Source organism: Panicum virgatum, chromosome 3K (genome assembly GCF_016808335.1).
Source record: "Panicum virgatum strain AP13 chromosome 3K, P.virgatum_v5, whole genome shotgun sequence".
Lineage (NCBI taxonomy): Eukaryota > Viridiplantae > Streptophyta > Magnoliopsida > Poales > Poaceae > Panicum > Panicum virgatum.
Genome location: NC_053138.1, coordinates 2,953,813 through 2,980,017, shown reverse-complemented (window position 1 = coordinate 2,980,017; position 26,205 = coordinate 2,953,813). Strand labels below are relative to the sequence as shown.

General features: G+C 48.9%; 2 protein-coding genes and 1 pseudogene across 2 annotated transcripts; 2 read left to right on the top strand and 1 right to left on the bottom strand.

Moving 5' to 3' along the window:
• Positions 1–9,164: 9,164 nt before the first annotated feature.
• Positions 9,165–9,530, bottom strand: LOC120700351 (cysteine proteinase inhibitor 6-like). The gene has a single exon (XM_039984572.1). The coding sequence runs from the start codon at positions 9,528–9,530 to the stop codon at positions 9,165–9,167; it is 366 nt and encodes a 121-aa protein (XP_039840506.1).
• A 146-nt stretch (positions 9,531–9,676) lies between these two features.
• Positions 9,677–14,502, top strand: LOC120700350 (annotated as a pseudogene).
• A 426-nt stretch (positions 14,503–14,928) lies between these two features.
• Positions 14,929–26,088, top strand: LOC120700349 (citrate-binding protein-like). Its single transcript, XM_039984571.1, has 5 exons — positions 14,929–15,012; positions 15,427–15,454; positions 18,660–18,859; positions 18,979–19,204; positions 25,919–26,088. Exons 1-5 carry the CDS (start codon positions 14,929–14,931, stop codon positions 26,086–26,088), a joined length of 708 nt encoding a protein of 235 aa, XP_039840505.1.
• The last annotated feature ends 117 nt before the right edge of the window (positions 26,089–26,205 follow it).

Below are 26,205 nucleotides of genomic sequence, written 5' to 3'. Positions count from 1 at the left end.
GCACCGGTTGAACCGATGGTCAAGAAGATAAGCACCGGTGCAATGAAAGTCCTTTGTTCCAGAGAGCATGTTTTGATGGATTCCAACCTCTCTTCAGCACCGGTTGAACCGACGCTCCGAAATCAAAGCACCGGTGCAATGAAAGTCCTTTGTTCCAGAGAGCATGTTTGATGGACTCCAACTTCTCTTCAGCACCGGTTGAACCGATGGTTCAGAAACAAAGCACCGGTGCATTGGATGTACTTTGTTCCAGAACGCTTGTTTGAGTTGATCCGCGAACCTCTTCAGCACCGGTTGAACCGATGCCCCTACGGAGCATGCACCGGTGCAATGACGCAAGCGTGGATACTGTGTCATAACTCCAACGGCTACTTCTTTGACACAGAGAGACCGGTTGAACCGATGCCCATATTTTCTATACCGTCGGTTCTTCCGGTGGTCACGGTTTTTCTGCAGAAAACCTCCAACGGCTATGTGACCTCCTCCACTCTATATAAGGGTACCCCCTGGTTCATTTCAGTTGCCTTTTGACACCTTGAAAACCTGAGGCCACCCTTGAGAAGAAGAGATAGAGCTTTGAGCAAAAGAGAGAAGATCTAGTGCTTAGTTTGTGTTTCAACCTTGAAGAACTCATCCATTGCAAGTGTAGCAAGTGTGTTTGAGCTAGGGCCAACTGAGTGTAGGTCAAGTGAAGGCTTAGGAACTTGTTACTCTTGGTGTTTGGCAGCACCTAGACGATCTTGGTGATCGAAGTGTTTCTCGCGGAGCTTGCCAAGGATTGTGGGAGCCCGGAGAAGAAGATTGTACGTGGCTTGAGCTCCACCACGCCGGGATGGTGAACGGAGACTCTTAGTGAGCGCCCAAGTCTCGGTGACATGGGAGGTGACAAGACTCTTAGTGAGTGTCACAACGTGGATTAGGGGTGTGTGCCAACACATCGACACCACGGGAAAAATCCGGTTGTCTCTTACACTCTCTTTCATTTCAAGCACTTACTTTCATGCTTTCTTTTATGTGCTTGACCTTAGAGATCATAGCTTAGCTCTACCTTGCTTAGTTTCATATCTTTGTTAGCTTGTGTAGTTTGCTTTGTTTAGCCGGTTGGTGAATTGAGCCTTACTAGCCTTACATAGGTTAAGGTTGTTTTATTGCTTTAGAATTTTGAAAAAGGCCCAATTCACCCCCCTCTTGGTCCATCGATCCTTACACCTGTTCGACGACATGCTCAAGAAGCCCTGTCCATATCATAAGGGCAAGGTCAATCACACCCTTGAAGAGTGTGACATGCTCCGCAAGTACTTCAACCGTCTCGGCCGTAAGGATGAGTCCAAGAAGGAAAAGGATGAAGAGGGCAAGGGCGGCTATGGCTACCCCTTGGTCGAGAACGTGTTCTTCATCTTCGGCGGCCTACGGCGAACATGACCGCTCGGCAGCGCAAGCGAGAGCGCCGAGAGGTCTTCTCCGTCACCAAGGCTACGCCAGCCTACCTCGACTGGTCGGAGGACACGATCTCCTTCAGCCGCGACGACCATCCCGACTACATCCCAAATCTAGGCCTGTACCCGCTTGTTGTGGATCCTATCATCGGCAACACCCGATTCTCCAAGGTGCTCATGGACGGGGGCAGCAGCCTCAACATCTTGTATGCGCACTCCCTCGAGCTCATGGGGATTGGCTTGGACAAGCTGCACCCCAGTGTGTCGCCGTTCCACGGCGTCGCGCCAGGGAAGCGAGTCCAACCCCTCAGGCAGATTGACTTGCGCGTTTGCTTTGGCACGCCGGCTAACTTCCGCAAGGAGGTACTCACCTTCGAGGTAGTAGGGTTTCGTGGAGCGTACCACGCCATATTGGGGCGGCCGTGCTACGCCAAGTTCATGGCGGTCCCAAACTACACCTACCTCAAGATGAAGATGCCGGGCCCGAAGGGCGTCATCACTGTTGGCCCGTCATTCGAGCATGCCTACGAGTGCGACGTCGAATGCGTCGAGCGTGCCGAGGCCCAGGCGGAGGACGAGGCCCTCGCAGCCACTCTGGATAAGATGGCAAGCGAGGCCATAGACTCCACGCACCGGCACGCGGGCAGTTTCGAGCCTGCCGAGCGTATCAAGATAGTGCCCCTCGACCCGAGCCATCCTGACGACAAGGCGTTGAAGATCAGCGCCACCCTCGATAGCAAATAGGAAGTGGTGCTCGTCGACTTTCTCCGCGCAAACGCAGACATCTTTGCGTGGAGCCCCTCGGACATGCCTGGTATACCGAGGGAGGTCACCGAGCACTCCCTTGACATCCAACCCAACTCCAAGCCGGTGAAGCAGCGCCTGCGACGCTTCGATGAGCTCAAGTGCCGGGCGATCGGCGAGGAGCTGCAGAAACTTTTGGCGGGCGGATTCATCAAGAAGGTATTTCATCCCGAGTGGCTAGCTAATCCTATATTAGTTAAGAAAAAGAATGGAAGCTGGAGGATGTGCGTAGATTACACTTATTTAAATAAAGCATGTTCGAAAGTTCCCTTTTCTTTGCCACGTATTGATCAAATCGTTGATTCAACTGCGGGATGCGAACTTCTATCCTTTCTTGATGCTTGTTCTGGTTACCACCAAATAAAGATGAGAGAGTCCCACCAGCTCGCGACTTCTTTTATCACTTCCTTCGGCATGTACTGCTATATCACGATGACATTTGGCCTTAGAAACGCCGGGGCTATATACCAGCGATGTATGCTCCACGTGTTCGGGGACCATATCGGGCGAAACGTAGAAGCATATGTCGACGACATCGTCGTGAAATCCAGGAAGAGTGACGACCTGGTAACCGATCTCAAAATCGCGTTCAACTGCCTTAGGGCTAAGGGGGTAAAGCTCAATCCGAAAAAATGCGTGTTCGGAGTACCTCGAGGAATGCTCTTGGATTTCATTGTCTCTCAGTGAGGCATCGAACCCAACCCTGAGAAAGTCGAGGCCATCAGACGGATGGGACCAATCCGAGACTTGAAGGGGGTGCAGAGGGTCATGGGCTGCCTGGCAGCCCTCAGCCGTTTCATCTCATGCCTCGGTGAGAGAGGCTTGCCTCTGTACCGACTCCTGAGGAAAACCGAGCACTTCTCGTGGACCCCCGAGGCTCAGGAAGCCCTCGACAGGCTAAAGGCATCACTCACTCATGCCCCCATTCTCACACCACCGATAGACAGTGAGCCCCTCTAACTATACGTAGCTGCGACGACCCAAGTGGTCAGCGCGGGGATCATTGTGGAAAGACAAGAGGAGGGTCATGCTCTGCCCGTCCAACGGCCGGTGTACTACATCAGCGAAGTGTTATCAGAAACCAAGACACTATATCCATAGATCCAGAAGCTGTGCAGTGGTCTTGGTTCGGTGCAAGTTGCGCCACTACTTCGAGGCCTATCCTGTCACCGTTATAGATGGCAACGGGTAAAATCCGCATGGATACTAACTTCACAAATCCGCACCCGCAAGCCCAAACCCGCGCCCGCAACCCGCCACGGGTAGATAACTGTTGACGTTCACTAACGCCCCTGATTTGTATACCGCAAGCGCACGGTTCGTGGTAGCTTTTCCCTTAGAGTATTCCCCCAAGGTTTATCAATCCGTGGATCGACAATAAACTTACTAGGGTTTTCCATCTAATCTAACGGATCTATCCTAACATGAAGCATTAATTGCATATAAAAGGTGAACCTTTGATAAATATGAGTGATGTACGAAGGTTGATCTCATCCATGAACATCGGTAAGGATAAAGCATGACCGAAGGCATGACTAAGCCTATCACACGCATTCTAGTTGTAGTTCTAGCTAAACGAGTAAGCTCAACATGCATCTCATCCAAAGCCTCTTTAAATCAAAACCTCCAATCCGATCCCTCGATACCCAACCTACTCTGTGGAGACGGCCTGTCACGACGCCCCCCTTTTCAACGGGATACCCTGAAGCAAGTCGAACCTCCTTTGGGTAGATCCGGTATGAACTCCTAGCCACCATAGCTACAAGAACACCCCATGCAATCTATCTCGAGAATAGATCTAGGAATAAGCGCACCCAAAGCAAGAACGAAATCGAAAGAGGAGAGACATGATCGCTAAATAGATCGGATGACATGAAGACATTACTCACATAATAGATTCGTTTGGATCGCCACCACCGCGTATACACCATTGACGACTCCAACTAGCTCATGAACTCCACCATGACACAACCACGCAGGGAGGCCATGGCGGCTAGGGATGGCCTAAGCCATCTCCTAGACAACTTCGAAGACTTGCGGCGGCCGTCGTCTCCCTCCGGTCTTGGCCCTAGGTTTTCGTCGAGTTCTGGTTGGATGGATGCTTCGAGTTGAATAAGGTGCGAGCTATTTATAAGCCGAGGAAGCCACCGGTCGAAGGGGAAGGCAAACCGACTCGAAAACGGGCTGGGCCGGCCGGCCCCATAGGCCTAGGCCGGCCGGCCTACCCCTTTTCGGGCTCGCCTCGGTCTCATTTTTCACGTGTAGACTCCTCGCATCTTCTAGAGTTTCTGTCCTTCACAATTGCACCCCTTTGGACGTCGTTATCTTGGAGATATCTTCGAGGAAAGGATAGGATAGGGAATCCTTCCTTAAATCTTCATTTGCTTTGCTTAATCCCGAAGTATCTTGATCTCATCTTTGTGGGCTTGGTCCTTTGGGCTCTCTTGGAGGATAGATGTGCATGAATGTGCTTCGAATCAACATGGGCTTTGGTCCTTCCTTTGGGCTTTGGCCTTCGTCTTTCTCCGTGTTAGCGCTCGATCACGGGCCTCGTCATTTCATGCTCCAAAATAGGCCAAAAACCTGCAAAAACGAAGTTCCTCCAAAATATATGTGCATATGTGAAAATGACCAATAATTAGGCCGGGGTTAGGACGGTTAGTGATTTTGATATTGAATTCATGCCATTATCAAGGATAAACAAGGGATAAAACGGATACTTAAGGAGCGCCAACAATAACAAAACCCATACCCGCTATCCGCGGATACCTGCGTACCCACGGGCACGCTCATATACCCGCAAACTTCAAAAAAATCAAACAGGAGGAGGGAGGGGGTCTGAGCGTCGGGGGCCTGGGTGTCGGGGGCCTGGCCGCCTGCGCGCGTCGCCTGGGCCCGAGGAGGAGGGAGGGAGTGGTGGCCGGCGGTGGAACGGCGGCCAAGCGATTGAGCGGCACTCCAGGGGGGCCGAGGAGGAAGGAGGGAGCCGCGGCGGGCGAGCCGAGGAGGAGGGAGGCAGCAGCGGCCGGTGATGGAGGAGCGGCCGACGATGGAGGTGGCCGGCGGCCCGACGAGGACTGGAGGAGGGAGGGGGCGGTCGGGCGTAGAGGCGATGCTGTGACGCGAGGGGGGCTGGGCTGTGGCAGAAACGCCAGAATTAATCCAGTTAAAGTGTCCTAACTATCATCTACACGCACTTTAATTGAGTAATCTGACAGTCTGTCGGGTAAAATCCCGATAACACCACTGTATTTCATATCGAAACAACATACCTCACTCAAAGGTGAGTCCAGAGATTACAATAACCACAAATTTTTATAACATAAACCTCAACAGTAAATGTTATTATAAACTGAGTTTAAGAGTTTAAACAAGATACCTCAGAAATTTGAAAGTAGATAAATTCTTTAGAGTTTTTAAACAGCAGAAAAAAAATTATATCTAGCGTCGATATATGACATCATGATGAAGCCCGTACATGACGTCAATCTCACCAAGCATTCCAAGATTACCTGAAAATAAGGTTAAAAGCAAGACTGAGAATACTAATACTCAGCAAGGCTGATCCGACTAAGGGTATATAATATCCCTTTAACTAGACATGCAATGGCTTGTGAAGGTTCCGGGTTTATTTTGCTGAAAAGCAATAAAGAGTAGGTCCTTAATTTCAAATTTTAGCTTTCTGATTCTAGTTTCATTAATTATTCTAGATTTGCACCTATCTATACAAACACGGTAGAGAATTAATTGCATTCAACCATATTGAGTATCATTGTTCCACTTCTTTCTCTATGTGGCAAAGGGATCAATCAGTCTCAATATCCGCGAGAAACGGACGATTCTGAATCGAATTTCCAACCTTGCAAGGGTAAACCTAACACACACGCTTGGAGCACTGTTGGGTCACTCTCAAGCAACCGTTTGCTTCTCATTCCGGTTCATGGACAGGGCCACTCTCCCCGACTACAGCGAGCCCGACCCTCTCTGCAGCCGTGGTGATGCATCATAATTTATTTTTTTAACATAATTTTAACTTCTTATCTCTAAGAGAGAGTGGGGGTGTATGTCCATTTGCCGGGCCGAGGAGTTACTAGGCTTGCCGCTTACCCATAATTCACGGCATGTGGCTAGTACTTTCAAACGCTTAACCACCGCTACCACACACTGCGGCCTTAGCAAAATTTATCAACACAGATAGATTTCCACCATGAAACTTGTAACACAATCCGTCCATGGTCCTTATAGTGATTGCAGAAAGTAAACAATCAATTCCTATAAAGCTCGCGAGTGACAGACAATCACTCGACTTTTACCGGTCCTATTAGCATAGCATTTATTCGAACTCTGTTTCTAGTATTCAAAAAAATAGGTACCTAAGATTATGCATCTAAGGTTTTCATTTAATTCCAATAACTTAAATGCACAAGTAAATAATAACTATCAGTTGTATAATTTAAAATAATAGGATTATGCACCGGGGCTTGCTTTTGGTAGAGTCTATAAAGTTAGTAGATTTCAGCTCTTCCGAATCGAAGTTCGGAACTTCAGTTAATTCCACGACGTGGGTTGGACTTCATGTAGTTCACTCTTGGATTCCGGGTTCGCGTTCAGGTCTTCATTATCTTCCGTAACGTTGATTTGGGCTTTGGAAATATCCCGTCTAGTTCCTGAATGACTTCGTATGTCCCGTCGACTAACGATATTGTTTCTATATGCAATGCAATAGTTGGATTTAGTGAAGTGCTTAAGTATAGCTTTCCTTCACTAAAAAGTTATTATCCAATAAAGTAAACATTTAAGACCAAGCTTAAAAATGTTACTTTATTGGACAATCCTTTATAGAGTAAAAGGGAACATAAAAGATTTCATAAATATCATGGAAAAAGGGGGTTTTTATTTCAATAAAACAAACAATCAAAACTAGCCATGATAAGTACTCATTTCTATAACTCATTAATTCTAACTTCATGAAATAACAAGACAAGATGGGTGAGGTTCAAAATTTAAACATAAAATTCAAAAGGAAAGAACATGTATATGAATCAAGCCCAAATATGGAGTTTATTTTGACAAGAACAACACTAGCATGTATGAATTAACTCTAGTACTCAAGAATAAATCAAAAACTCAAACTAGATAGTTCAAAAATTCTTCCACAAATTATCATAAGCTACTTGTAATTAGAAGAGCTCATGGTAAAAAGATGACTCTAAGAAAAAGATGACTCTAAGAAATTAACACAAACATGCTTTAACAAAATAAACAAAAGCATAAGCTAGAATTACACAAATCACATGAAATAACAAGCAAAATTCAAGTATTTGAGCCACAAATTTCACATAATACTATACATGGCAAAAGAATTCTAGGTTCCAAAAATTAAGCATAATAAAGCTATGGTTAAAAAGATACAAATGAATTACTCATTTGCTAACAATTAAACTAGAGTTTACAATATAAAGTTTCATACAAGCTTTAGTAACCAAAGTTATAGATCTAGTTGAGAGGAACACAACAAAATTAATTTGGGTTTTTTTATTTTTCTATGAATTTCTATGAATTTTTAGAGTTCACAAGAAAAACATGAAAAAGGTTTTGGACTTTTTGCAAAGAAGACCCTGAAACTATTTAAAACAAAGCAATCAGGCCCTCAGGCCATGGCCGGTCTTGGGGGTCCTGTTTCGGCCAAATCCCGGCGAGGGGGGCCACGGCGGCGAGGGGAAAGAGGGGGGGAAAGGGAGAGAAGTGCAAGGCGAACCCGTTCAGGGGTTTGGCCGCACCTTGGGGATGCCGGAGCAGGGCTCCCGACTGCGACAGTAGGGGCGGCGGGGGAACAAAGCTCGACGGCGAGCTCGTCTGGCGGGGTTGGGGTGCCTGGGCTGCGGTGGGGTGGACAGGAAGCTTCGGTGGAACGAGGGGAAACTGTTCCGGGGGCTAGCTCACGCGGAGGATGGCCAGAGGTGAGAGTTCGACAACGAGGTCGAAGCGGCGGCAATGGCGTAGGGAGGAGCCGAGCCGTCCTTCTTCCCCGCCGGCCCCGTCGTCCTCGCCGCCCCCAGCAGAGCGCCGGCCACCCGCGCCCCAGCCACCGGCGGGCAAGCGAGCTCCGCCGCCACTGCCCTTCTTCCTCCTCCCTCACTCGTTCTCCTATGGCCGTGGCGGCGGCAGCGCGTCGGCCGGTGGTTGCGATGGCGCCTAGTTGCGCGGGCCCGTGCGTGTAGCGTTCGTCGCTATCTGGTCGCTATCTGCTCTGGATTTGGAGAGCGGATGCACGATCTGAAAGATACAGTTGGGGATAGAGAGCCCCGCTGCAGCACATTTTCGCGGTAAAGCGAACTCTATCGCACATGCAGTTCGCTTTACCGCACCCAGTGCGGGCAGTCTTAGGATCGTGCACCCAGTTGAGGAAGAGTTCCATGGGCGTGATATGGAGTTTGAGAATATGGTTAGCGGAGAATGAAGACCCCTGCGACGAGGAGCTTAATCCTGCATTGTTTCAGCCATACTACACCAATGCGAGAATCGTTAGACATAGCGAACGAGATTGGAATTCTTGAGGAGGATTATCTTTATGCTGATAGCTTTGATCAGCCTAGAATTAGTGTGGATTTTCAGGATCTGGATTCCATGATGGATGATGACTTAGATAGCAGCAAGGATTCCATGATGGATGGCTATGATGTCAGCAACTAGAATGGGGATTTATTTGAGCATATTTTCTATTAGAGTTGTCCATTCAAAAAAAATTCTATTAGAGTTAAATACACCAACCACTTTTAAATTTGTCTTGAGATACCACTTAGGTTCACAAACTCGCAAAATCAAAAAAAATTATTATTGTATAATGATTTAGAACGTACGAAAAACGACGATACAAACTATGGATTCGCTCAAATTCATAGTTAAAAGCAAGGTAAAAATTGACTACGCAGTGATGCGCTCAAAGGAGAGAAGCTTTTGCGGCTGGGTCATGTACGTCACGAACACCACCGCCCTGTACTTGTCGTCCCCGGCGCCGGCGCGGTTGGACGCGTCGATAACGAGGTCGTAGTTGCGGGTCATGCTGGTGCACTCGCCGACACCCTGCGCCCTGGCGCTCTCCACCTTGTCGAAGGCGAGCGTGGCGCCGCTCTGCACCACCGCCCACTTGCCGAGGCTCTGGATGAACGGGTCGTCGACGTGAGCTACCGTTCTCCACGGGCAGAGGTAGGGCCCCGCGGAAGCCGGCGAGACGACGGCGCAAGCCGCGGCGGTGGCGACGGCGAGGACGAGGAGGCTGCACGCCGTCATGACGATAGGCTTGGGCGGTAGGCTGTGCTTTTGGATTCGACCGGTGGTGGTGGGTTTTTTTTTTCACAATGCTATACGTTTTGGGGCTGCTGCGGCCAAGGCCAATGCAAGATCAGGGGACGGGCGTCACTTAAATACATGAATACAGATTTCATTTGTCTGTCGTCTATACTATCTACAATTGGATTCGTATCCATGATGTTGCTGTGTGATTTAGTATCAATTAACTAAGAACCATCAATATGCATATCCAGGTGATGAATGCTTAATTTCTTTGTTTATAGTATGCAATGAAGAAAAGATATTGAGAATGGCCTTAGGATATGGAACTTAATGTCAGCCTAAACGGTATGGTCTTTGATTGAACACTAATAATTACCTTCCACTTCTGTTTCGAAATAATAATTAACTTCCAACAGTATGTATACCTATCCAAATTAGGGGTTCTTTTGAAAAATACTGCTAAGTTATTTACATATAACCCCCTAATTCCTTGTAAATTTACAAATGAAGCCCCCATTAAGATTAGATCATATGGACAGCTCTTTCATCTTTCTCTAGTCCTCTCGACCATTCGAGCGGAAATCCAATTCCGCGGTCACGCACTACAGTTCTTCATCGCGCGCGATGTGACATGCCGACAGCTGCGGAATAGAGCCGCCTGACGGCGCAGATGTCCATTTATTTTCTCCTTTTATTTTTATTATTATTCCTTTACATTCCATAATAGCAAGTGCTACTATTTTGTGGCATTCCTTTTTTTTTCTTTTCTAGGTTTTCCCTTTTACATTCTACTTTATCTAAAGTTTTCTTGACAATTTTTATATGAAAACTGTACTAAAAGTTTATACTGAGGATTGAGCTTATAAGTTGTCTGATTAAATGTTGTGTGAGAAATCTTCCTGATAACATTTTCATACAATTCATGCTAAAAATTTATCCTGTGTGTTATTTGAAAAATAGATGCATTAAATTTATATGCATCATAAAAGTTGTGTGAAAACTTATTCATCAAGTTGTTAGAAAAGAGTTATGCGTAAAAGTTGTGTATATCATACTAAAAGTTATTGATGAGAATTTACCTCACAGAAGGTGTGTAAAAACTTGTGCGTAAAAATTGTGTTTACGAGTTATAATTTTCTAAAAATAGAAAGCTACGGAGGAAAAAAAACTTTAAAAAAACGGCTGATGTCGGAGACCTTGCGCTAGCGGGCCGCCGCACCGTTCCTCCAATGCAGGCACCTGGCCCCAGCCTCCCAGAGTCCCACGAGGCCACGACTCGCAAAAGCGCTCTCCGCTCTTCCAGTCCGAATCAGATTCACCTGCGATTCATCATGCTAGTTATTCCTCACCAGGAAACGTCTGATCAAATCAAACTGGGGGGCGGCAGGGTTTGGCAACTATTTTGTTGTTTGAAAAATGTCATCCCGTCGGCAGGAGGAGGAAACCTCCCTCCCCTTGGCGCGGGGATGGCGCTGAGGAAGCCGAGCGGCCCCTCGGATCTCCGGATCTACAGGCCGAGTTTCGCATGCGAGTACTCGTCGCGCGAGGAGGAGGCCGACCACAGATCGCGCCTCCTGGCCAAGATCCACAACGCCTACAGCAAGGCCTTGCAGCGCCTCGCGACGCACAGCAAGGCGAGGCGCGCCGTGGCGACGAGGATCCGCGGCGGCGGCGGCTTCAGCTTCGGCTTGCTCGACCCGACCTCCAACATCATCGCCAACACCTTCATCCCCTGCCCGCGCGATCCCGCAGCAGCAGACAAGGGCAGGGGGGGCGATGAGGCTGCTGCGGCCTGCGGCGTCGACAAGGAGGAGGAGCTCCTCAAGGAGCTGGAGGGAGAGCCGGTCGCTGGACGGCATGGTCACCTTCCTCTCCCGCTTCTTCCCCTACCTCGTCGACTGCGAGGCCGTGCGCTACCTGCTCCTGGCCGGCTCCGACCTCCTCGTCGCCACCCGCATCGTCGTCGTGGACCGCCGCATGAAGAGGTTCGGGTCCTCCGGGCCCGCCGTCGAGGAGGCCCTTCGGATGGCCCCTAGGTGCGCCGCGCTCGCCGCCCAGCACCCCGACCCCGACCGCTTCGTCGGCGCCTGGCTCACCATCTCCAGCCGCCTCGACGAGGCCGTCGGTCTCCTCGCTAAGGTGCGCCGGCGCTCCCCCTCCTCCAGCCTCCGCAACCTCGAGAAGCTTCTGTGCGAGCCGCCGCCGCAGATGGACGACAGCCGCGGAACCCTGCTGCGAGCGTGGCAGCTGGCCATGTCTCGTCGCCCTCTCCCCCGCAATGTCCCGCACCAGAACACCAGTACCGGCCTGAGGCGGGTGCTCCTGGACGCCATCCATGGGTTCTACCTCCAGGCCCTCGCCCGGCTGCCGGCCGGCGAGCTCTGCTCCCTCTACCAGCGCAGCCTTCTCATGGCTGGTCACTGCTACGGCCCGCTCGACCCAGTCTCCAACATCATTGTCAACACCATATGGTCGACGCGGCGTTCCCACCTGCCATGGAACTCAGGGTTAACATATCCGACCGCTAACAGGTAACCGCCGGGCTCTGGTTCCGGTATACCGGTCCGGTTTGACCGGTTACCGGTCGGAACCGGTGGAATTTAAATTTGAATTCAAACTTCGCCGTTCAACCGGTTCCGACCGGTATACCGGCCGGTTTGTCCGGTATACCGGCCGGTTTGTCCGGTAACCGGTCAAATTCAAATTTTTTTCTTTTTTGGTTTAAATTCAAATGCCCGTAAATTAAACTAAATAAATATTTGTATAACATATTTTAGTCTAAATGAACCCTCCAATCCTCTTTTGTACTACTTTTACATTGTATTTGTATATTTTTGTATGCACGCTTTTTTTTAATTTTAAATCCCCGCAAACTATACTAAATGAAGGAATTTTTGAAAAAATTTAACACCATTAGATTCGTCGCACCTTGAAGTATTTTTAGAAATTTTTTGAGAATTTTTCATTTTTTTGAATTTAAATTTAAATTTTGAATTTGGACCAGTTTCATACCGGACCAAACCGGAACTGGTCCGGTTACCGACGGTTTGGGGAACGAGCTGGGCATGGTCGTCAGCACACCAGGCCTCCTCCGGATCGAGACTCGCTCCATGTATGGCCTCGTCTCCTTCCTCTGCACCCGCTACCATCACCTCAATTTCCACCGAGCCACGCGCTGCCTGCTCGAGGCTGATGGTAGCCTGCTGCTCTCTGACCCCAACCTCGATGCTGAAGCTGCTGCAGCCACCATTGCCGTTTTGAGAACGAAGCAACCGGCAAGACTCCTCCACGCGCCATGGAGCACAGACACTGGTTTCCATCATACTGCCGCCTTGAGTAGTGGTAGAAGGGTGGTGACTCAAGCCCAAGGGCCGGCCACTAGTGTCAACGAAGCCTTCAAGGCAGCTGCCACTGCTGCCTGGCACCCCAACGCCGATGCTCAGCGAACCTTCTCACTTCATGTAAAACGATGCTGGGGTCTGTCTTGCCTCTGCTGCAGGGTGGAAGCCAGCTCTCCAGTGAAGATGCTCACCGTATTGCCAGCTTGTTGATATCTCCTAATGAATTGACCTGTAAGACGCTACTGCTCCCTTGCCACCTAAAGAATACGTGATGAGAGCACGTACAACAATCACCGAAAAGGTCAAGGCTGCGTTGAATTTATATGCATCGATGTCAAATGAGGTAGGTTTGTTTTGCTAGCTTGTTGCCGATCATTGCTACTCCTTCCGTTCCAAAATGTAGGTCGTTTTGACTTTTCTAGATTCATAGTGTTTACTAAGCATCTAGATATAACATATGTCTAGATATATAGAAAAGTATATATGAATCTAAAAAAGTCAAAATGACCTACATTTTGGAACGGAGGGAGTAGCATCTAACACGAACTATTCTGTTCTAATGTCTCTCTCACTGAACTGATTTCCTCTTCTGTCCATGTACATCAGGAACCAATTTACGAGCTTCATGCTATATGCAGCGTGAATGATCGAGTGTCAGGTCCTGTTTACTGTCCAGAAAGTGACGCCTGTCCTCCTGAAAAATTTTGTCGCTCTCATGTCAATTTCTTAGCGACTCCAAGATACATTCGTGCTCATGACAATGAAGTTCCAGTGCTATTTTTCGCTGAATTTAGCAATGATGATGAAGACAAAGCTGAAGCTCAGCCCTTGTGCTGCCCTGTTTGTATACCGCCACCTTGCTCAGGTATAATCTAACCATCCCATGTCGAGATTGTTTAACTTTATTCCCATCCCCATTGCGTAGACAAAGTATGGATCTCCTTTTTCATAATCGACACACACATCACCGTGTCATTATTTAATTATGCATGCTAATGTTTCTGTGAAGTTTGCATACTTGAAGTAATTAAGGGCAGTAAAGCATATACTTATTTAAGAAAGCACAGAAAATTTCATAAGTCTAACATCAAATCTTCATGCGTGATTGTAACTGAAAATTTTAAAACATTAGAACACTTTCTTTTGGTGATTTTTTTTCGGCAACACTTAAATAATTTGCTCTATGCTGCAATATAATTCTGATGCTCTTAATTTCATACTTTGTATTTTGACAGAGCGGGTTCGGTGCCTGTATTGTGATTTTGTGGGAATTAGAATCATACATCTGATTGGAAAGAACATTCATGGGCGCGAGGAGGATTTTGAGAGCATGGTTTGCAAAAAGGATCCCTTCGATGAGTATTTCGATCCAGCAGTGATGCGACAATACTACACCAACACGGCTATCATTAATAGTAGCAGTGTCATGGCAGAACGGATAGGCGGTAGGCTACAAGAGGATCGGCTTTACGAGAGCAGTGAGGATGATAGTGATTCAGATTATACGAGTGATGATGAAGAGTGTTGATCATCCCTAAGGTGAGAGGTTTATTGTATAGCACGAGCTATGTTTAACTTAGGCTGTCAAAATCCGGTCATCTTGCCTGGATATGCAATGACACTGTTGAAAATTGGGCGTATTGTTGTTGTTAGATTTACCATGCATGCATTTCATCTGTTTCTTATAAAGATAAATTGTGTTATGGGGTAAAATAAACTAAATGATATAGTTTTGGGGGTAAATTGAACTAAGTTATAGTTTATGGGGTTATCCAGACTTTGGCTATAGTTGAGGGGAGTAAATTGAACTTTTTCCAACTTTAATTAACAAACTTATATTCCATTTGGCATTACATCAGTATTGTTATTTAAAAATTACAAACAAGAAACGATATCATCAGGGATACAGTATGCATTACAAACAACAAATTACAAACACAGTGTCCGGAGAATCAGCCACTGATCTTTTCCATTATTTGAATTTTTTCTGCCATAATGTGCGCCTGCTTCAGCTTCAGGTGTTGCCTGCACCTGTTGTAGGGCGCCCTGCTGCTATGGACGACCTCTTCCTCGTCTTCAAGACCGACAAGACTCCATTGGCTTGCCCCGTGTACGTCGGCTTAAGGCTATCCGCACTCGTCTTACTCTAAATTCACTCTCTAAACGGAATATTCTATTTTGGTCATCGAGATTTTCTATTCTACATTCAGTTTCTCCGCACTCATCCGTTTTTTATATTTCTACTCTATACCAACTACCAGGATGTGAGGCTCATGTGTCATAATTTTTTTTCTTTTTACCCCCCCCCCCCCCCGCCCTCCCTCCCCACTCTCTCTCCCCCACGGCCTCTCTCTCTCCCTCCCTCCTCTCTCCCTCCGCCACCGCGCCCCTCCTCCCCCGGCCACCGCCGCCGGCCACCTCCTCCGGCCTCCGCCGACAGCCACCTCCTCCGCGCGGGATCGAGCTCCCCCGCGCGAAGGCCCTGCCCCCGGCGAGTCGTGGCACTGCCGGCGAGCGCGCGTCACGGCCGCGGGCATGCGGTGTGCAACCAGGCAGCGGCCATGGCGGGTGGTGGTGGTGGCCCGGCCTCCCTTTCCGGAACCTGTTTGCCTCGAGCTTGCCCTCCCTCGCAGGCCGGCGGCACGCGCAGGTCCCCTCCCTCCCCCTCCCTCGCCAGATCCGCACGCCGGTGGTGCGGTGGAGCGGAGGCGGAGGCGCGGCAGGCCCCCGGTGAGCTCCTCCCTCGCCGGGCCCTCCGCCCCCTCCCTTCCCTCTCCTCCCCTGCCCCGCATCCTCTCCGCGGCGAGGCAGCAGCGGGCGCACCTCCCTCCCCACCGGTCGCACCTCCCTACTCCCTCTCCGCGCGCGGGTCCCCTGACCCTGCTCGAGCGGCGGCGGGCCATGGGCGAGCGCTGGCGGCGGCCATGGACGAGCGCGGTGGCGGCCATGGGCGAGCGCCGCCCCGCCCCCTCGCCTCGCGGCTCGCTGCTGCTGGGCACCCTCGTGCGGCCTCGCCTCGAGTGGAGTTGTGGCGGAGGGTCCCATGGCGGCAGGCCTCCCGGCGGAGCGGCGCGCCCATGGCGGAGGGTCCCATGGCGGCGCGCGTCACGGCGGAGCGGGTACCTGGCCCCCGGCGGCGGGCTCCCCCGTCCTTGCCTCTGCCGCCGCCGGCCGAGCTCCGTGCGCGGGGGCGGCTGCCCGTGCCTGCCCCTGCCTCGGTGCACGCGCACGAGCGGGCCGCCATGGAGCAGCAGCTCCGGCCACCTCCCTCCTCCTCGGCAATGGGCTGCAGTCCGCCGCCGCCTCCCCCTCTAGTCCTCTTCCCCATTTCCTTCGCCTTGGGGCAGTTGGGAGCGGCGGCGGGGAGCACGCCGACGTGGCGTGTACCGTCCGTCCGCTCCGCGCTCTGGATTTGCTGTCGCTCCGCCCGCACGATAAAGTGGTGCGTCGTTTATAGAACCCCGCTACGGGGTTTTTTGCGCTAAAAACCAACTGCAAACGGGTTGCGTTCCTTTTACAGTGACCGCTGCGGACAGCCTAAACCCCTGGCCGGCGTGACAACCCCATTGAGCTGCGTGACAACCCCATTGGAGTCATGCATGCCCGGAGGCTACAAAACTAGCTAGTAGGGTTTGGTGTAGACGGTGACGTTCCTCCAGCGCGACTCCACGCGCGGGGACACGTCGTGGTGCTGCACGTACACCCCGAACTTGAAGTAGTGCGACACGCTCGGCGTCACGTTGACGGCCAGCCTCGGCGCGCCGTCGACGTACACGGCCACCGTCGACGCGCCGACGTCGTGCACCACGTTGAGCCGGAACCACCGGTCGTAGATATTGTCCTCCACCGCCCCGCTGTAGTGCCGCAGCGTGCCGTTGTAGACGTGCAGCATCAGCGTTGTGGCGCGCGCGCCGGCGTCCTCGTTGTGGATTTGCATCACCGACGTGCCCGACGTCCCCGACGGCACGTTGCCGTAGCCCTCGAACTGCCACACACCCGACGGCAGGGACTTGGGTGGCGATGTCCAGGAACGGACTGTCACCTTGTGTTGTCACTTTGTCTTTGGGAGAGCTGTTGGCCTCCAGCCAACTGAATGTTGTGTTTTGCTCAATATTGAATGGTTTGATGGAGCGCATCGTATTGTGAGTTTGTAATGTGACGGCCAAATAAAGACAGGGACGGCAACCGTAACATTCTTGCAGTTACGGCGCTGTTTAGTTGGCGAAAAGTTGTTGGTTTTGATACTGCAGCACATTTCGTTGTTATTTGACAAATAATGTCTAATCATGAACTAATTAGGCTTAAAAAATTCATCCCGTACTAATTAGTTAGACTGTGTAATTAATTATTTTTTAACTACATTTAATGCTCTATGCATATGTCCGAACCTTTGATGTGTCGGGTACTGTTGAAAATTTTTGTAGTGTTGAAATTTTTTTGGGAACTAAACATGACCTACGCAAACGTGGTCCAAATTGTACACCTTCAATACTGATGCACAACGAGCCTACTTCATTCTGATTAGTATTTTTCTTTACGTACCTTTGTATTTGTGGCTGTTTGGACTCTAAACATGAAACAACGCAAATGCTGGCCTTGCCAGCATAGAAAACTATAGTTTTTTTAAACAAATTAGGCAGGAGAGCTGGCAATTATATTTGAAAGAAGAATATGTCTAGACGGGGCAAAATAAATAGCAACATCGGCCGGTTGAATTGGGGCATCAACTCGCTCCGAACAAGCCAACGCACTACTCACACTCAACTCAAACATACAAAAACATCTGTTGGATTGGGGCATCAACCGGATCTCTCTCAACTCTGTCCGATTGGATTGGGATATCAACACGAGCCTCAACAGAGACAGATTGGGTGGCCGAGGTGGTGGATCCGCCTGGTCCCTATCCAGATTTCTCCGCGGACGGCCGAAGCCAGCCGCCGCCTCCGCCATGGCCAGGGCCGCCCCCAAAGAGAGCGCGAGGGGGGAGAAAAGGAGAGAAGGAGGGTGGTGGAGCCCCGCCACCACCTTTTTTGCGGCCGCATAGGCTTTCGGCGGCCGCTCAAGTGACAGTGAGGGGGGACCGTCGCTAGAGGGCTGGGGTTCCGCTCGAGCCGCCCCGAGGAGCGACGCGGGGGTGAAAACTATAGTTGGTGATACCTGCAAAGATCTGGTAATGCCAATGAAATCTAGCCGAATAATATCACATCTTGGCAATTACGAAGTTACAAAGTTGCTCACCTTGCTCCCCCATTACCATTGGTCTGTACGAAGAAATTGTTGATGTGCTGTCCCTGCTTCGTTGCCCGAATGCTCTTCGATTTTTACCTCTAGCGAACGAAACAAGGGACAGTACTTGATCCCATTTTCAGCCGGTACAGAACTTATTAACCGTTGATGTCCCTTTCTTTAGCCGGCGCCACATTATTACACACCCCTGCTGACAACACATGCGTGCGTACATCATCAGTGTAATAGTGTATTATTATTCGATAACCAAACAGCCCGGCCGGCTTCGTCAAAACGAAACATCATCAGCAGGCTCCAAAGGCAAGTTCAAAACAACATGACCTCGCGCACTTATCTGCTCTGATCAGGACTAGCGATCGATCGAATCGGATCGGCCTTACTCCCATTCTCCCTCCCTTCCTCTTCCTCATCGTCTCTCTGCTCTACCAGCTCCAGCGGCCGTCCCTGCTTTCCCCCTCGCCGGCCAGCGCCATGGGGGCAATACGACTACTACTACTGGTAGTCCTGTGCCTAGTGGTCACCGTGGCCACCGGCAGCTGCGGCGACCTCACCGCCGGGTTCGCCAAGGTGGAGCTCCCGGAGAGCGACTTGGCCGTGCAGAGCCCCTACGACGTGCCGGTGGAGCAGCGCTACCGCTACGACGCCTGCACCGGCGTGCGCACCTTCTGGGTGTACGCCGGCGACAAGCCCATCAACAACATCACCACCACCAACCCTCGGACCGAAGTCAGGCTCCGAGTAAGCACAGCGAGCTGGACACACATGCCATGGCTTCTTATTACTCTCTCTCTCTCTCTCTCTCTCTCTCTCTCGTGTTGACGATGACAACGTACGTGTTCGTTCGATCGAGATCGCAGGGCCACGACTACTCGTCGGGTGTGTGGCAGTTCGAGGGCTACGGGTACGTGCCGTCGGGGACCTCCGGCGTGTCGGTGATGCAGATCCACAACCAGAACGGGGCGGCGCACGCGACGGCGATGATGCTGCACGTCTACAACGGCACGCTGCGGCACTACAGCGGGGAGGCCGTGGAGGACGGCATCTACGACCGGTGGTTCCGGCTCAACGTGGTGCACGACGTCGGCGCTGTTGGAGTAATGGGCTTGGCTCATTCATTCTAAAGCATTAAAAGAATTTAAAACCCACTATTAATGCTAGGGAATCAATGCTTAATTCCGTACCGGGAATTGAGGAGGATCTCAACCGACTTAAAAGGTGGACTTCGTGTACACCACTTGTGAAGCCGGTAAGAGAAGGACGGTGAACCACACGCGCGCGCGCGCTCGCTCGCCGCGCCGCGCCGCGGCGCGGCGCGGCGCGGCCGGCCGGACGTGACGTGCAGGCGCGGCGTGGTGTGATGGCTATTTTGCCGTTGACAGCAATTAATCATGCGATTAAACATGCAATTAAATCTGTAATTAATGGCCATAACCGCATCATCTAAATGACTCTGATGGTGTCCAGGTTCAACGATCCTGAGCACCTGAGTCACTATATAAGGAGTGCCATTCCCATCATCCATTCTGCAACAGAGCACTGAGGCAACTCGGCTCCTCTCTTCTCCCTCTCCAGTTGCAACAACTGAGTTCCCCAACGCTAATTTCTGCGCGCACAGAATTAGCGTGAGCAGGCCTCCGAAACCTTGCTCGCCTTGAGATCCTGCACGGGATAGGCGGGCAATCAGGTTTTTGGGTAACGCTTTAGCGTGACTGCTCAAAAATAGCACAGAATTAGCGTGAGCAGGCCTCCGAAACCTTGCTCGCCTTGAGATCCTGCACGGGATAGGCGGGCAATCAGGTTTTTGGGTAACGCTTTAGCGTGACTGCTCAAAAATACTAAGGCTTTGCCCGATTGAACGACTACTTCCTGGTGGACGAGCCGAACGACTACGTCGACTACATTCTGGTGGCCGAACGACTCTACATCTTGGTGACCGTTCGCGGGACTGCACTGCAAACTTCTTCCTGCACCGATTTAGTTCGACTACTTCGACTGAGGCCAACCGAGTAGATGTCTACTCCAGTTGGTAACAGCGCAGCCAATGCCTCCGGCAACGGCCCCGCTTCAGGGTACTCCCTGAAACTTTGGTTATTTATATTGTTTATGCTTATATGTGTGATAAGTATAAACATGTTCACATGTTTTATTTTACTCCTTAAAGTCATAGAAATATTCCTAGTTTATACATTTAATTTTGGAATTAAATTGTGCCCGAAATTGACTAAATTTCTAACAATTCAAAAACCTGATTGTGTTAATAGGCTTTCGGTATCTAGCTTTGCTGCATCAATCAAACCATCACCTTTTGATGATTCAAATTACAAACGTTGGCAAGAGCGACTTATACTGTGGTTAATACTATTGAGAGTGATCCATGTGAAAGAGGGTAAGCCTGAACAATTCTCTCCAGAGGAAGGGAGTGCGTTCGATGAGGCTGATATCCTCTTTCGAGGCTTGATCATTAGTGTTCTCGGTGATAACCTGGTGGATTCTTATATCCGGCTGCCAACTGGCAAAGCATTGTGGGATGCTCTTGAGGCTCAATATGGAGTATCTGACGCCGGGAGTGAGTTGTATATCATGGAGCAGTTCCTTGAGTACAGGATGGTCGAAGACCGTTCTGTAGTGGAACAGGCTCATGAAATACATACTCTGGCAAAAGATCTCAAAAATTGCAGCAAAGAGTCCCCATGTGTGTTACCCAATAAGTTTGTGGCTGGAGGTATAATCTCTAAGCTGCCACCTTCTTGGAGGGACTTTGCTACTTCTCTAAAACACAAGAGACAGGAGTTCACAATAGATGGACTCATAGGGACTCTTGATGTTGAGGAGAAGGCGAGAGCAAAGGACATACGTGGGAAAAGAGTTGTTGGTGCTTCAAGTGTCAATCTTGTTCAGAAGAACAACTCCCACAAGAACAAGAAAAAGCCACCGCAGAACCAACCAAAGACTAAGAAGACAACCACTTTTAAGAAGAAGAAGAAGACGGGAGCTTGCTATGTGTGCGCTAGTACGGATCACTTTGCTGCAAAGTGTCCGAACCGCAAAGGCAACGACTCCGCCAACATTGTTATTAGCGATCCTGGAGGAACTTCGGGGTACGGTAATTTATTACCTACTGTTCTTTCAGTATTTGGTTCACCCGAGTGGTGGGTTGACACTGGTGCTAATATTCATGTTTGTGCTGATGCTTCTTTGTTCTCTTCATACCAGACCGGCGGGACTTCCTCCTTGCTGATGGGGAACGGATCACATGCGCGTGTTCTTGGTGTTGGTACGGTAAATCTGAAGTTTACTTCGGGGAAGACCGTGCAGCTGAAGAACGTGCAGCATGTCCCCACCATCAAGAAGAATTTAGTCAGCGGCTCTCTACTGCGTAGAGATGGTTTCAAATTAGTCTTTGAGTCCAATAAATGTATCTTGTCTAAGTTTGGTACTTTTGTTGGAAAAGGTTATGAAAGCGGAGGCTTGTTCCGTCTTTCTTTGTCAGATGTTTGTAATAAAATTGCATACAATGTTATTAACGTTGATGAAACAAATGTTTGGCATTCGAGGCTTTGTCACGTTAATTTTGGTTGTATGATGCGCTTAGCTAATTTGAGCTTAATTCCAAAGTTCACTTTGGTCAAAAATTCTAAGTGTCATGTATGTGTTGAATCAAAACAAACTCGTAAGCCTCATAAGACCGCGGAGGCAAGGAGCTTGGCACCCTTAGAATTAATTCATTCCGATTTGTGCGAAATGAATGGAGTGTTGACAAAAGGTGGTAAAAAATATTTCATGACTTTGATTGATGATAGTACTAGATTTTGTTACATCTATTTGTTGAAGTCAAAAGATGAAGCTTTACACTACTTTAAAATTTATAAAGCTGAAGTAGAAAACCAACTTGAGAGAAAGATCAAAAGAGTTAGGTCAGATCGTGGTGGCGAGTATTTCTCAAATTTATTTACTTTATTCTGCGAGGAACATGGTATTATTCATGAGAGGACGCCTCCCTATTCACCTCAGTCAAATGGGGTTGCCGAAAGAAAGAACCGCACTCTAACGGATTTGGTTAACGCCATGTTAGATACAGCGGGACTTTCCAAGGAATGGTGGGGTGAGGCTATATTGACTGCATGTCATGTCCTAAACCGTGTTCCTACAAAGAATAAAGAGATAACTCCATTCGAGGAATGGGAGAAGAAAAGGCCAACACTGTCATACTTACGTACATGGGGTTGTTTGGCAAAAGTGAGTGTGCCAATAACCAAGAAACGTAAGCTTGGACCTAAAACTGTGGATTGTATCTTTCTAGGTTATGCTATTCACAGCGTTGGATATAGATTTTTAATAGTGAAATCTGCAGTACCTGACATGCATGTTGGTACTATAATGGAGTCCAGAGATGCTACATTTTTTGAAAACATTTTTCCCATGAGAGATGAAACAAGTTCATCTAGGCAAGAGTTCATCAAGGATGATGGTTCTGCTGAGCCGATAGAACACAATGAACATACACTTATAGAAAATCCTGAGGAGGATAACAATGATGCTTCGAGAAAGAGCAAGAGACAAAGGACTGTAAAGTCTTTTGTTGATGATTTCATTGTATACCTCATAGATGATACACCCAGAACCATTGAAGATGCATATTCATCTCCTGATGCTGACTATTGGAAGGAAGCAGTAAAGAGTGAGATGGATTCTATTATGTCTAATGGAACCTGGAAGGTCGTTGAACGTCCTTATGGATGTAAACCGGTTGGATGCAAGTGGGTGTTCAAGAAAAAGCTTAGGCCAGATGATACTATTGAAAAGTATAAGGCTAGGCTTGTGGCCAAGGGTTATACCCAAAAAGAAGGAGAAGATTTCTTTGACACTTATTCACCAGTTGCCCGATTGACCACAATTCGAGTGTTACTTTCCCTGGCAGCCTCTTATGGTCTTCTCGTTCATCAGATGGACGTTAAGACGGCTTTCCTCAATGGAGAGTTAAAAGAGGAGATATATATGGATCAGCCGGATGGGTTTGTATCAAAGGGTCAAGAAGGAATGGTTTGTAAGTTGTTAAAATCTTTATATGGTCTCAAGCAAGCGCCTAAGCAGTGGCATGAAAAGTTTGATAGAACTTTGACCTCTGCCGGCTTTGTTGTGAACGAAGCTGACAGATGTGTGTACTATCGCTATGGTGGGGCTGAAGGAGTGATTTTGTGCTTGTATGTGGATGACATACTGATCTTTGGCACTAGCCTTAATGTGATTAAGGAAGTCAAAGAGTTTTTATCTCAAAATTTTGAGATGAAGGATCTGGGAGAAGCTGATGTTATCCTTAATATAAAACTGGTAAAAGAGATCAATGGTGGGGTGATTCTTACACAGTCTCACTATGTGGAGAAGGTGTTAAGTCGCTTTGGTTATAGCGACTATAAACCTGTCTCAACACCATATGATGCCAGTTTAATTCTTAGAAAGAACAAAAGGATAATGCGAGATCAGCTGAGATATTCTCAGATCATTGGTTCATTAATGTATTTAGCGAGCGCTACAAGACCTGACATCTCGTTTGCTGTAAGCAAACTGAGCCGGTTTGTTTCAAACCCGGGAGATGATCATTGGAAGGCTCTTGAAAGAGTAATGCGCTATCTGAAGGGAACAATGAACTATGGAATTCACTACACCGGGTACCCAAGGGTACTAGAAGGGTATAGTGATTCAAATTGGATTTCTGATGCTGATGAGATAAAGGCCACAAGTGGATATGTGTTTACACTTGGTGGTAGAGCTGTTTTCTGGAAGTCTTGCAAGCAGACCATCTTAACGAGGTCAACTATGGAAGCAGAACTCACAGCATTAGATACCGCCACTGTTGAGGCTGAGTGGCTTCGTGAGCTCCTTATGGACTTGCCGATAGTTGAAAAACCGTTACCGGCAATCCTAATGAACTGTGACAATCAAACGGTAATTGTCAAGGTGAATAGTTCAAAGGATAACATGAAGTCATCTAGATATGTAAAAAGGCGGTTGAAATCTGTCAGAAAATTGAGAAACTCCGGAGTTATAGCCCTGGACTATGTTCAGACGGCTAAAAATCTGGCAGATCAGTTTACAAAGGGTCTTTCACGAAATGTGATAGACAATGCATCTATGGAATTGGGCTTGAGACCCACGTGAGTCATTCTATAGTGGAAACTTGTCCTATGTGATCGGAGATCCCGTGAATTAGGATGGTGAAACAAACTAAAGTCTGACTGTGAGAAGAGAACCTTTGTGAAAAGGGCTCATTCCGTGTATAAGGTGCATTTCTCTTCTAATCTGTATGGCAGGTTGGGCTATACCTTAATGTGTGCCAGGTGGTTTCTTTTAAACAAATGAGTTATTTTCTTGAAACAAAGATGTTGTCCTACAGAACATCTGAAAGGAACACACCTATATGAGTTTGACCACTGGTCATGGTCTATTAGAATTGGGTATTCTCTAGAAACTCATGAAGGGCCTGGAGTATGACTTATAAGCTCCAAACCGCGGGGATGCTTTTGCAGCCTAGTACCAGTTTAGGGCTCTGGTCAAACTTGTTTGCACAAAACTGGCAATTCAAGGCATAGTCCATTGCACAGTTGTGAATAAGTGTAGCCTTTGTCCTAAATGGAAGTTCAACTTAACAGTCTCTGTCGAATACTGGTATATCAATGAGGGAATGAGGGTATTTTTAGTGTGGCTTGAAATTCTTGGTGGGGATTATTGGAGTAATGGGCTTGGCCCATTCATTCTAAAGCATTAAAAGAATTTAAAGCCCACTATTAATGCTAGGGAATCAATGCTTAATTCCGTACCGGGAATTGAGGAGGATCTCAACCACACGCGCGCGCGCTCGCTCGCCTCGCCGCGCCGCGCCGCGCCGGGCCGGGCCGTGGCCGTGGCCGTGGCGAGGAGCGGCGAGGCGCGGCGCGGCGCGGCGCGGCCGGCCGGCCGGGCGGTGCGCGTGCGCGGCCGGACGTAACGTGCAGGTGCGGTGCGGCGTGGCGCGGTGCGATATGATGTGATGGCTATTTTTCCGTTGACAGCAATTAATCGTGCGATTAAACATGCAATTAAATATGTAATTAATGGTCATAACCGCATCATCTAAATGACTCTGATGGTGTCCAGGTTCAACGATCCTGAGCACCTGAGTCACTATATAAGGAGTGCCATTCCCATCATCCATTCTGCACCAGAGCACTGAGGCAACTCGGCTCCTCTCTTCTCCCTCTCCAGTTGCAACAACTGAGTTCCCCAACGCTAATTTCTGCGCGCACAGAATTAGCGTGAGCAGGCCTCCGAAACCTTGCTCGCCTTGAGATCCTGCACGGGATAGGCGGGCAATCAGGTTTTTGGGTAACGCTTTAGCGTGACTGCTCAAAAATACTAAGGCTTTGCCCGATTGAACGACTACTTCCTGGTGGACGAGCCGAACGACTACGTCGACTACATTCTGGTGGCCGAACGACTACGTCGACTACATCTTGGTGACCGTTCGCGGGACTGCACTGCGAACTTCTTCCTGCACCGATTTAGTTCGACTACTTCGACTGAGGCCAACCGAGTAGATGTCTACTCCAGTTGGTAACAGCGCAGCCAATGCCTCCGGCAACGGCCCCGCTTCAGGGTACTCCCTGAAACTTTGGTTATTTATATTGTTTATGCTTATATGTGTGATAAGTATAAATATGTTCACATGTTTTATTTTACTCCTTAAAGTCATAGAAATATTGCTAGTTTATACATTTAATTTTGGAATTAAATTGTGCCCGAAATTACCTAAATTTCTAATAGGCGCGTCCACGGTGGCCGTGTACGTCGACGGCGCGCCGAGGCTGGCCGTCGCCGTGGCGTCGAGCGCGTCGCACTACTTCAAGTTCGGGGTGTACGTGCAGCATCACGACGTGTCCCCGTGCGTCGAGTCGCGCTGGAGGAACGTCACCGTCTACACCAGGCCCTACTAGCTAATAACTAGATAGAGTATACGTACTCTGCTGCCGGAGTGGCAGCAATGTGTGGTGTGGCCATTGAGTTGAAACATTTTGATTGAGTGATCATGAGATCTTAGATCCTGGAACCTT

What these genes read in the sequence shown, in the direction of transcription:
- LOC120700351 (XM_039984572.1), bottom strand. Translation starts at nt 9,530, where the DNA reads ATGACGGCGTGCAGCCTCCTCGTCCTCGCCGTCGCCACCGCCGCGGCT.
- LOC120700349 (XM_039984571.1), top strand. Translation starts at nt 14,929, where the DNA reads ATGGACGACCTCTTCCTCGTCTTCAAGACCGACAAGACTCCATTGGCT. An exon ending in CATGGCGGGTGGTGGTGGTG is followed by an intron (nt 15,455 to 18,659) that starts GCCCGGCCTCCC and finishes CCACCGGCAGCT; the next exon opens with GCGGCGACCTCACCGCCGGG. An exon ending in CAACGTGGTGCACGACGTCG is followed by an intron (nt 19,205 to 25,918) that starts GCGCTGTTGGAG and finishes AATTTCTAATAG; the next exon opens with GCGCGTCCACGGTGGCCGTG.